Source organism: Stegodyphus dumicola, chromosome 3 (genome assembly GCF_044657685.1).
Source record: "Stegodyphus dumicola isolate Sdum_Otavi_A_Nest chromosome 3, ASM4465768v1".
Classification (NCBI taxonomy): Eukaryota; Metazoa; Arthropoda; class Arachnida; order Araneae; family Eresidae; genus Stegodyphus; species Stegodyphus dumicola.
The window spans coordinates 33,736,662-33,750,215 of NC_140770.1; the positions used below are offsets into that span (position 1 = coordinate 33,736,662).

General features: G+C 30.4%; 1 protein-coding gene across 2 annotated transcripts in view; it reads left to right on the plus strand.

The window, feature by feature from the left end:
• The window catches only part of LOC118194695 (plasma membrane calcium-transporting ATPase 2-like), a 472,379-nt gene that overhangs the window by 450,772 nt on the left and 8,053 nt on the right, over positions 1-13,554 (plus strand). The window contains exon 25 of one of the 2 annotated variants that reach the window (XM_085812731.1): positions 6,625-6,693. The exons of the other annotated variant lie outside the window; for it this stretch is intronic. Within the exon in view, the coding sequence (XP_085668857.1) occupies positions 6,625-6,693 (69 nt within the window). The remainder of the gene's footprint in view (positions 1-6,624; positions 6,694-13,554) is intronic. 2 annotated transcript variants of the gene reach the window in all.

Consider the following 13,554-nt stretch of genomic DNA (forward strand, 5'->3'; position numbering starts at 1 on the left):
TCGATACCGGACAGCCATCAAAGAACCCTTTTAAAGATGTGTAGGTCCTTGAGGTATCCTAATGAAATCCCTGCCCACACCATAATGTTTCTGTCTCGGAATACGTGATGTTCGGTGATGTTTTGGGACTGATTGCGTGTTCATTGTTCATGACATTGCCCCAGTCAGATACATGGCATGTTTCTGGCACCACTGTAATCGTGCCCGTCTTGATTGGACAGATAGAGGAACACAAACTTCGAGGTACTCGAGCGTACAGACCATTCATATGTAATCTTCGGTATACAGTAGCTGCAGATATCGTCTCACCAATGGACGCTGTAACCATAGAGGTCACACGTGTGGAGGTCGCTCTGCGATTCCTCTTGGCTACAATAGCAGTATATCGATCTTCTACGGGGGTTTTAACCCTTGGGTGACCGGCTATTGGTCTTCGTACAACTGTGTGTGTGGTTTGGAATTGTTTCCATAAACGTGAAATTACAGAATGATGAACGCTGAAGAAAAGAGCAACATCTGTGATTGACTGTCCTGCTTCAATGCGCCCCACAGCACTCCAGTGCTCAGAATCTTCCATTCATCTTCTGGAACTCATAGAAACACATATGTCTTAAAAACAAATTGTACGAAAGTTTTAAACATCTTTTATCAGCACTTACTATGAATTTCTGTAACTCAAGTTCCAAGTTCCGATGAATATGCTGCGAATAGCATGCATGCTGCATGCTTTGTTCCAGCTGTCTTGAAATCATGCTTCAAAGAGCGCATCAGGTAAGCGAATGTTGAACATAGGTTCGGGGGACAAGCTAGTTGGTGAAAGTTCTGTAACATGAAAGCGCGATTGGCTATTACCTAACATATTTGCATACTTCCACCTCTGCAGCGAATTGCATCCTTTTCAGTTCTGATTGGCTTCCGGAAATTAGCATTTTCCTCTTCGTGCTTAACTTTTGGAAGTGAGTGTATTTAATTTAGTGTAATTTGAAAATATTAATTCTCCAAATGGCTAAGGAATTAGTTCCAAAAACACAAATTTCCCAAAACTGCCATGGGAAAGAAGTATTTTCTTGACTATAATACCAAAATATCTGTGTTATTTTATAGCAGAATTATTTTTCTCCTTTAATATACTGCCTTAACGTTTTGAGCGTATTACTAGATGCACATATACAATAAAATCCTAACTGCACTAAAGAGCCAAAACATTATGACCACCTACATAATGCTTTGCATGACCTTTGGCTTGCAAAACAGCTGCAACTCACCTAAGCATGGATGCCACAAGTTCTTGGTAGATGACTACTTTGTACCAAATGTCTAAGTAGTGGTCACACAAAGTCGAGATATTCCGACATAGTGGTGTTTGAGCTTTGAGCTGCCGCTTCATAACATCCTAAATGTGCTCTATCGGGTTTAGATTTGGCAAGTTAGGTGGCTAGGACATTATTGAGATTCGTCTTCATGTTCTTCGAACTATTCCAGCACAATTCGAGCCTTGTGACTTGGCCGTAGTCCTGCTGAAAGATTCGATTTCCATTTGGAAAGACAGACACCATGTAAGGCTGCAACTGATCTGCAGTTATGCTCAGATATTCTGCAGCTTTCATAGTATGTTTTACCGCAACTAAGTGTCCCTGAGCCACCCATGATAATGTCCTCCAAAGCATAATACTGCCACCACCAGCCTGTGTATGACCTGTTGTATGAGAGGGAACAACTGTTCGCCTGGAAGATTGCGTACCCTGACATGACCATCAACATGATGAATGAGAAATTCTGATGCATTCGACCAGGCAACTGTCTTCCACTTATCCATGTTCTAGTCTTGATGTTCCTGGGCTTACTATAGGCATAGTTGGCAATGACACTTGACTGTAGTCCTGGGCTCACTGTAGGCATAGTTGGCAATGATACTTGACTATAGTCCTGGGCTCACTTGTAAGCATAGTTGACAATGATGCTTGACAGTAGTCCTGGGCTCACTGTAGGCATAGTTGACAGTGATGCTTGATAGTAGTCCTGGGGTCACATGTAGGTGTAATTGACAGTGATGCTCGACAGTAGTCCTAGGTTAAATGTAGGCATAGTTGACACTGACAATGGTCACAGTCACATGAGTGGGATGTCTGCTGCACAGTCCCATACCCAACAGTGATCGCTGAACTATGTGTTCTGAAACACTTGCACTTGGAGCTACACTGTATTGGTCTGCCAGCTGAGCCACTGTCTGATACCAATTTTGCTGTTTTATTTATGTTATGAAGCATTTTTTTGTTATGAAGCATTTATTTATGTTATGAAGCATTTTTAATTAATAATTTACTAATGAAAATTATGAGGTTTTTTGAAAAGTGGAAATAAAATTCTTTTGAAAGCCTGCATTAAAGGTGAAAAAACGGCATATATTTTTCAACAAAGTAGGAGCATTAATTTTGGAAAAAATATAATTTTGGAATCAATAGAATAATTACATTTTGGAAAAACGGATTTGGCTAATAATATTAAAATGGAAATTATGACATTGTTGGGTTGTGGATGTTTCACAAGCAAATACATGATGTAATATTATCATGTATTAAAATAATGCTGGATTAAAAATTAAAGTGCTGTATTGATAAGCTTATTTGTAAACTTGTAATGTATCTGAAATGTAATTAAAATTTTTCACTTTTCCTTTGCTGTTGTGTTATTGATACTCTGAAACTGCACCTTATGCAAATGAAAAGTAACATTACTGGCTGTATATTTTACACCCCCTTCCCCCCCCAAAAAAAAATGTTCTATATCTCTTGTTCTACTGAACCTTTTTCCTGTCTTGAAAGCGAGACTTAGAATATATATTAGACCTATGCTGTTCTAACATAGGTATTTTGATACAAACCGCACTTCTTCTGAAATAACATACCCATTTTTTTTCCGCATTTCGATTCTACGACTTAAATTATTCCGAAGTGCCAAGTTTCTAAAAATTGCATGAGCAGTTTTTAAAAAATTAGCTCTCAAAATTTTACCTCCTCAATGTTAAATGAATTTTAGATGTATATATATTAATATTTCTTTTTATTACTCGTACTTGATTCCTTCTTTCACAGCTCGATATTTAGGTTGAATCCAAACAAAATTTATTATATTTTCTGATTTATTTTTAACTTTTTTGAAAAATGTTTGAATTATAACCTATAAAATTTTTGCCATCAAAGTAGCTGTATTTCTAGGTATACTTGCAGAAAATATGGGTTTTTTTTTTTAAGAATCTCCCAAAGTATACGTAAATTTATATACTGGCGCATTTTGAAATTTGGCTCATTTATTACACGCGATAATAATGCTAAATGTGTTGTTTTCCACTTTGTTAAAAATTATTATAAAGAATGAACGATATCGCTTTTGTTTTCTGTTCATGCACAATAAGAAAAGGGGAAAGGAAAATAGGTTACTGTAAATTAAGAATTTCATCAAGTGAAACTGAAAATGTGCGCCGCCAGTTCTCGAAAACTGAAAAAAAGGTGTGCAAAGATTAATTTTTAAATTTTTCGCCAAGTTTCTTATCAAATTTTACAAAATTTAATATTTGAGCATAATTTAAGTCGTCGAATTGAAATATGGGGGGGAGGGAACTCGATATGATACTTCAGAAAAAGTCAGATTTTTTGTCAAAATACCTATATTAGACAATGCTATATATCCTAAGTCGCTTTTTTGAGACTTGAGAAACCAGCCCAGTAGAACAGGAGATAGTATATATAGTTCCTTCCTCTTTTTTTTTTTTTTTTCCCCCGCAAGTATTCAACTAAAAATATTCACAACTCATTTAGTGAAGAAAAATAATTTAAGCAGTTTTTAATCCTTATTTTGTAGTAGGTAATAAAATTTCAGCAAAAGTATTTGAAATTAAAATAAAGAGGTTATAAATTTAAATTTTGTAAATAACATTTTAGGTCATCTGGCTGAAATAAAGTCTGTGACTATATCAGTAAGACTGACTACTATCAGTAATACTTTGTAGCCATGCCATATTCCTATGTTTATAATTTTTAATGTATATATATATTATATAATGTTTAGATATTTTTGTTCTAAAGTTTATTTTGGTGTAATACAGACAAATGATTTCAGTTAGGTGACATATGCATATAATGAGATTTTTGAAATAAAGTGCCTTTATAAAGAAAACATAAATATAATTTACAAAAATGATATTTTCACTGCATAAGTAGATAATGTATTCTATTTGAAGATGTAAGTATTAAGACATTACATTCTACTATATTAAACTTGCCTGCAAATCTGAGTCTCTTTATGTTTATTCTTTTTCGGAATAATTAAAGTATGAAACAGTTCCAAAAGAACCATCTAGAGATTGAAGAATTCTAAACAGTGTAAAAGTTTCAAATATTGAAAATCCATTTGTATATCTATAAGGTATTTCTCCCGCTTCATAGCATGCCTTCATGGTGTAGTGGTCAGCACACTGAGATGGTATTTCAGAGGTCCGTGGTTTGATTCCCAGCATAGATGTTTGCTTATTTTTCAATCTCTCTTGCTTCCATAAAAATCCTAATGTCTCTACATATCTTTCAGATGTTTTCTCTGAATTGAAAGCTAGATAGTAAAATGAAATACAAATTGCATTTTAAGCTTTTGTAATAGTTGCAACTTTGTTTTTAAAAATTTGCTGCTTCGCAGTAAGTTATCCATTATTATTATTTTTTTTCCTTCTGAAAATGAAAAATATGTAGATCATTAATATTTTTGATATTAGAGAAAAGATGCTTTTACTTCTATAAGTATTTAGGATTTTGTTGTTATGAATGGTAATTCTAAAGTATTTATAACGTTTGTCTTTGGTTTTTTATCTCTTTCGGTATTTAAATACTTATTGCATCTTAGTTTGTGGTGATTCATTGGGCAATAAAATGAAGTGGGTGTGCAGTTATAATACATAAGAGATGTCAAAATTAAGACTTTTTTTTTTTTTTTTTTTTTTTTTTTTTTTTTTTTAGTATTTCAAATATCATTTTATGATCTTTCTTAATTAATAATATTTTTAATGCATGATAATAACTGTATGATCTAATTGAAAGTAAAATTATAGTTATTTTATTGCTTCTGTTTAATGTTTTTAGCTACAAATGTGAGACATAATACAATGCATGATAGTTCACAAGATTTTCATTTTATTTAGAGTAGAAATCCCTTCCCCTTCGCAGGTAAAATAGAGGAGCTAGTATTTTTGTTCTTATCATCGCGTTGATGTGAGTTTCTCCCTCCCCTTCTTGTAATGTTAAGTATTTTAGAACGAAATCACTTTACTAACCATAGTCTTTCATATATTCATAGTTGAAAAGAGGCACTTGTGTATATATATATATAACAATGTTTTCTTTATATATTTAGGTCAATATGTGTGTTTATATGTAGTAATGTCTTTTCTTATGTTATTTTGCAAGAATATTATTAAAAATTTTAAGATCAATGTATTGGAAGTTAAAGCAACCAACATTTTGGGACTTAAATCTTCTGTATAATTTTGTATTTGAGACACATTAATATTTTTTAAATATGTGATTACATATATTATATTTAAATGCTTGAATTTAAAATTTTGTTTTTCTTTCTTTTTTCATTTATTTATTATCTTGAAAGACAAAATTGCTTTAAATGTATGAAACTGTTCATTTGTCAGATACTAAACTAAAGAACCATACTTTTAGCTCAAGAGAAACCATGATAACAAAGACTTGACAAATATAATATGGAAATAATTATGTAAAACTTTTCGTTAAAAATGTATTCCATTTTCAATAATAGAAACATTTTCTGAACAAATAGTAGTTTTGAGTGAAAACTATATGTGCTTTAAAATGTTTTCCTACTAAACATCCTAACCTAAATTTCTCCCCAAAAATATTATTTCTTTGGACATGACTTGGGTAGCCTTTTAATGCTTTTAGTAAATATTTTATATGCAATTCAGCATTCATAATCCTTATTTGCATTACTGAAAATCAATTAACTCAACTGTCTATTACTAAGAATTCTATGCTGTCTGTTTCCCAACTACTTATGTATATAAATAAAGTAGAGACTTTTTAAACTTAAGGTGAATTTATTGATTTGTGCATATTTTTTCACAGTAATCACTGAATTCAGTTTTTCACAAAATAGTGTATAGATATGTCATGCATCTAAAATGAATGACAAGTTTTCATATAACTGTAAACCTGTTTGTATTCTGCATTAAAATGCTATCATTTTTAATGCTGTGTTTATTCCATTAGACATCGTTCAAATTTTTTAATGCTAAATTGTAGCAGATAATTTTTACACTATCATCTTTATAATGTTTTGAAAAGCATTTTACTTATATTCTAATATATATATATATGCATAATTAAGTTAAATTATTTAATAATTAAATTGATTATATGATTCTTTGTTGAAATACATGAAAACTAATTAATCACATACGTGATTTAAACAGTTATTGTATTTGCTGAATCAAAATGAATGGTTGCTTTAAATTCAAATTAAGTAAAACCTCAAGTAGGTGTTTCTTTGGTGCATACTATTGAAAGGCAAAAAGTCTCTATTTCACATTCTACTGCTGTTTCCCCACCCAAGGTCATTGGCGGGGAGTTGCAAGATCGTTTGATTCCAGTCCCATACAGCAAGAGTGCCACTGATCAAGCTGTAAGCTCATTTGTTATTTTTTCTTTTATATTTTTGATTTTGAATAAAAACAGTTGTTTTTTATATATGAATCTGTTTTTTTTTAGATGCATATTATAAATTTGCATGTTTTTTCAGCTATGAGAAGGTGTGATACTTTTTTTAAAAAGTTAAAACATGATAGCAATTTTGTGTGTGCATACAGTTTTCATATTTTTAGTCTTCAGTTTGCTTGCATTTTAAATGCACACACTAAACTACATGTAATATATATAAGAGTTATATTAGTGAATTTTCGGTTATTAAGTCAATTAGCTAATAATAAGAAATTTACCTATTTTATGACATATAATTTAAACTACACTAAATTGTAAGTAAAGTTTTGAATATCAGTTTTCTTCATTTTAAGCTTAAAGAAATTCTTAAGATCCTACTTCATGTAAACTAATTATTATTATTTTTTATTTCTAAAATGCAAACTGATTTGTTATACTCATTTGAAATAAAAAATGATTGAATAAGTGGAAATAATGATTTCCAAATATCTATAGTCTAATTTGGAACAACTTGAAAATTTAAGAAACTATAACTTCTTAACACAAAATATATAAAATATAGCTAATTTATTTTGCTCTTATGAAATAGAGAAAATCTCGTACCTTTTGAAACATGTATATCATCTTTTTATTTTACGTAGCTTTACTGCTTTATTCTTACATATATGTTACTAGGCAAACACATGGGATTGAAATGTTTTCAGGCAGATGTAACTTGCCATGAGGAGTAGGAAGTTTATTCTCTTTTAAGTATCAAAAAGAGAAACATAAGTTGAAGTTAGTTCCTATTTACTTTCTGTACTATTTATATAACTTCTGTTAGAAGGATCTAACATCAATATACATCATTGAGGTAGAAGATCACTATATAGACACAGAGCAAAGATTAACATTTATACATTATTAATATAATTAAAAATAAATTTATATAAGCATCTGGAGAATATCAAAACGTTTTACAGACTAAAGAATGACCTTGTACAGTGGAACCTCAAGATACGAGCACCCCAATATACGATAAATTCGACATACGAGGAAAATATCAGCGAAAGATTTGTCTCTAAATACCATCATTGACTCGAGAAATGAGTAATAAGCCAGGCTGTTGGTATGCGTAGCACCATTTCCCAATCCGGCTCGACTCAGGGAATCCCCTCGTCATATCACTCAGTGTTCTTTGATCTATGTGTTTGTGCACTTGCGAGTCAATTGTTTATTGCATTTAAATGTGAAAATAATAATTTCACGATGCCTCCCAAGAAGATTGTTGCTTCAGATGGTGCTGCAAAGAAAAATAAGGAAGCCATGGCCGTTGAAATTAAGAGAGCAATAAACATAAGCGTGGTGTAAGAGTGACGGAGAAGACCTATTGCCTCTCGACATCAACAATCCAAACTATTCTGAAGAAGTAGGAAGAAATTAAGAAACTTGATGTAGCCAGAGGAGTTACCATTACTTCCAAGCGCTGTCGAAAACTCCTAGATGTTGATAAGCTGTTAAAAGGTCAGTGTCAGAAGCTATCATGAAGGTAAAATACTGTTATATTATTTACCAGTGTTATTCATTAGAAAAACTGATTTTTATGTTGATATTTTTGGGGGTGTACAACGGATTAATCGGATTTCCATTATTTTCAATGGGGAAGGTTGTTTCTAGGTACGAGAAATTCACTATATAAGCTCAATGCTGGAATGAATTAAACTCGTATCTCAGGGTTTCATTGTAATTAAAAATAGGGCTGAAAAAATTTAAGAGATAAATAGGTAGTTAGCTTCAATAGGAAAAAAATATTCCTTCAGAATAGAAAGGGCTTGAAAATTTAATCTTGCATTCTGACTATTACATGGTATGCACAAAGTTCATACTTGTACTCGGTAACTTAATATATTCATCATACATGTATTAACATTAATAATTGGACAGAGAGAATATAACTTTTTGGACCTAGAATGTTTCTCCAAGACCTTTACGTAGCTGAATAAAGATTTTGCATGTTCATATTATCCAACATTTGTGTAGTCCATCTGCGAAAGACTTCACATTATTTGTCAGATAAGGGCACACCATCTGGACAGTTGTTCTCCTTCAGTCCTGTGATTCAAAAAGGCTGCATTCAGATGATATTGAAATAGGCTGGTGCCTCATTGTGCAAGAAGTAAATAATGTGCAAGATGTTACATGGTTTATGGAATGAGCTATTTATGAAACATTTTGCAGCAACTATTACATGTAATGAAAAAGGTTAAAGATACATATTGAGCAGATGTATTTTGGTTATTACAGCTGATGCCATGACATTAAGTGGATTGCATGCAATTTCTTTGAATGAGTATGATTTTCTCCTCCCCATCCTTGAGAAATGACATTCTACTCTGGGAACTAAGATAAATCATGCATTCATTTATTAATATGAATTTTGCCTTCTGCACTGTTATTCAAAATTCTTCACATGACTATCCATATCGCATCTGTTAATTCTGTCAGTAGTTGCTAGTATCTATGAATCATCATTATTTATATCTGCACATATCATATGGATTTTGTGCACACCTTATATACCTGTATATCACCATCTATCTATATACGTATATACATGCACACACAAGATGTCTCGAAACACCATATAGAGTCTTTGAGGAGAAAGAACATCCATTTGAACTTATTTCATATAGGAACTTGACTCACTACCCACAGCAGACAATGCATAGATGCAGTAAGAACACAATAAAGCTGTGTAAAGTATTTTATTATGTGAGATTTAACAGTACAACTGGTAAACACAGAATACAGTTAAATAGAGATGTTCAAAGGTCCAACCATTTACAGTAATGCATGTCTGATCCTAATGCCACACATTTGCCAAGATAATGGGAGTTTTCTAGACATTAGCTCATCCGTTACCATCAGCTGACCCATACATGAAATGCAAGTTCTCCGTATATGTCATAAGCTTTTATGAAACCCTATGTAGAAGCTTGGACCACATACTGATAGCACTAACTATCCATTTCCAGTTATGCTTTCCTGTAAGAGTATGTTTTATATTGATGCTCTCTACTTGCCCTCAAAGTATGTATTTCGAGAAGTTATATGATATATACTTACAGATACTGAATTTTTGATCTCTTAGGTTTACAAATGAGAATTTCATTACTGAAAACATGTGACTAAAAAACAATGAAACAAAGCATTTCAAATTTGATTTTTATTTATAATTGATTACTTGTAATTAGAATGGAAAAACCTAAAAGTTATCCTGTTTCCTAGAAATATGAAAATTATTTAAATAAAAGAGGAGGTACTTAAGTTATTTCCTTATCAGAACATTTACTTATTAGCTGTTGATAAATAATTTTATTCCTGATCCAATTGTAGATTTTAGATTTATTGAGTTAATTTATGGAAGTACCTTACTTAAATTTAAAAACTTAATTATATTCTGAGATTATAAACTAAAAGACGGGGGAAAATAGTACAAAAAGAATTTATGTGGCTATCTAAAAATATGATTTAGATTAAAATTAATTTTAAAAAAATTTATAGCACCTAATTCTGCATGTGTATTTCCTATATCTTGTATACTTACTGAATATTTTATGCGAGATGAGATTTATTTGAAAACTCAGTTAAGTACAAAGTATAGACATAACTAGGAAATCAGAAATCATAGATGCATTTCTAAAGCAATTTGAAAATAATTTTAAAAATGAGTTTAACATTTTAATTTCTACATTCTTTAATTTTATTTGTTTCATTAGACAACAGTATATTTCTGTTAAAATGCCAATAATAGCTTCTTTGATTCTAACCAAATTTTGAAAATGTATGCCATCTGTGCAAAAGATGACTGGCTGATGTGAAATTTTTAAAATAGAATCAGATGCAAGTTATCATGCTATGTATTTTCCAAGTTAAAAACTATGCCATTTTATATACAGTGCTACTATAATAAGGTATTTGTTGACAACTTCTTAAATGTTTGACAATAAAAATATAGGAAAAAATGTATATTCATGCTTACACGGAACAAGAAATAATGAAAACTAAATTGAAAGGAATTCATAATTTTCTGTAACTTCCCCTGCCGAAAAGATAGATTAACCAATTAAATATATTTCAGTGACTTGTTTTATAGTTTACCACTCATTCTGTAAGCAGCGAGCCTTATTTGATATTGAGAATTTAATTTCCACAATATATCTTCTTAATGCAAAAAAGAAAAAAGGAAAAAAAAAAAAAAAGAATGTATTTGGTCTGGACTGTACAACTTTTTCTTAGTTGAGGCATTTGAGTGAAATTTACAGGTCAGTACTGAATATCAAGGTCAAGTGATAATGTTATTTATGACTAATATCTTTTGTGAATTCAACTCACTATTTCACAAATAAATAAAAAGAAGAGTATCAGAGTGTAAATGCTTATAGAAACGCATTCTATATATATTCTCTTTACTTTGCTTATGAGTGCTATTTAATATTTTTCTGATGCCGCTTGCTGTGGGATTTCTGCTTGCATGTTGATGCAATATGATAACTTAAGCTTTTATGTGTATTATGCTGTTTAAGACTGCAGTTGTGTCAAGATTTATTAATTTTTATTGCTTATTATTCAGAAAAGAAATGTAAATTGCTTTGCTAGAAGCAAGTAAATGCTTTTGTAATCGATATGTATATTTGTTTTCAAATTTAAAAAATATCTGGCAATCCCTTGTCAAATAAAATTTTGTTATTGATTTACTTATAATGGAAGATTATGCAAGAAACTTTTTTATATTTGCATTAGGTTTTCTGAAAATTTATTTTACATTATTATTTTACTTTAAGCTAAGCAAGTACAAGATTTCTTTTCATAATATAAAGTAATTAATGTTTACTGAAATTAAAACATTAAAAACTATTAAAATGACATTTAAATGCATAAGATTCTTTTCTTGATCTGATAAAAGCATATTGTTAAATGTAATTTTAATCCAATATGCATGCAGTAATAAAAAAGATATGTATGTGAGAACTATGTTGTGTACATTTTTTGTTTGCATATTGTTAAAAAGAAATATATTCAGCTTCTTCAAATATACTGTAATTTTCAGCTACTTTGCATTTTGTACTTATGTCTGTATTTGCTTTTTCCTGTTGTTTGTTGTGATTTCTTCAATCTGTGATTCTTGTGCTTTTATTAATGCTTACCAGTTTTTATAGTACGTGCTTATTTACTTTGCTTTTATTTAGCACTTGTGATGCATAATTTTCAAGTTTTTTTTTTAATGCATTGTTTATGAGTGTCAAAATTCTTTTCAGCTGTATATAGACTTTTCAATTGTTTTTGTAGGTAAATAATTATGCAATTTTTTCCACTCAGATATTATATTCATTTAGTTGAAATGACTTAAACGAACATGATACCACTCCCCCTCCATTCTCCTATCCATTGTTAAATTTCATTGTGTTTAAAAAGAGATTACTTGGATATTTTGTAATTTCTTTCACATTGAAAAATATATTTAATCAAAATAGCAATATTAATTTATGCCTTTAGAATTATAAAATTTTTACTAATCCAAACTAGAGCGTAAAAAGTAGATTTTCCTACTTGGCTATCAGAAAATTCCTTTTAAAACTGAAAAGTGGTTTTGCCCCTTCAAAATGCATCTAATATCATATTCTCTCAAAATTTTGTTTCCCTCATTTTTTTAATGTAATGCCAGATTTGCTATGTAAAGATAATAAATTTTTAAAATTATGATGAGAGTGAAAAAATAAATGCCTTATGAAAAGAATAATAGAACAGGAAATTAGATTTTTTTTTTTTTTTAATGTGACAGGCATGTGTATGCAGCAGAGCATGTAAAATTTCTCAATTTCATATATACACTTTTCTTACCTAATTTTTAAAATGTTGTGAAAGATATGAAGAAAAACTTTCATTATTTTTAGTTGTATGCATTTTTAATTCAGACATAACAAAATGGTTTTGTCTCACTTCAGGCTTTCCCAAATGAGATTTCTCTGAAAATTGTCCCATTTCAGCAACTCAATATGGGGTAGTTAAAATTAGTTTCCATTTTAGCACATGTTAAAGGAAACAACACAAGGAAAAACCACATTTTAAAGCAAAAACATAATGGGGATGTGACTCGGAGGAATGTGTGAAGTGATATCACAATGACACTTTCCCCTTTAAAATTGATGTGCAGATAATATTTATATATAACATTAATGTTACTGTCACCTAATGTAATAAACATGAAATTTTTTATTAAGTATTATTTTATTATTTATAATTAATATATGACCATGTTATCATTTGATCCAACCAAATTGTTTATATACCTGCCTCCATAAAAGTCTTCCTCCTGACTATAAGAAATGGTGGGAGCAGAAGCAGAAATGATATGATTTGTCGTCAAGGAACTGCAGAAGGGAAGAAAAATCTCAAAGTGGTATATGATTTTTGCTGCCTTTTCAGAAAAATCTGATTTGGGACATTACAAACAAAAAAGTTTTATTAGTTTGTAAAAATAGACTGCAAAAACAACTGCCCCAATTAAAATCTAATTCTCCAATAAATTATTATAAAATATGTTTCTTAATTTTAATCCTATTAAATTTGTATCTCCCTTAAATCATGTTATGAATTGTTAATTAAAATTGAATATGTTTGTGAGGTTTAATTTAAAACAAAACTGATGTAGGAGATTCCTGATAAGAAGTCCCTACATAAGTAATCTTTTTCTTTAATATTAATATATCTAATGTTCCAAAATAATATATGGTGTACATAATTTTTCCCCCTACATATGCATTCCCATCTGTTAAATGCTAAGAAT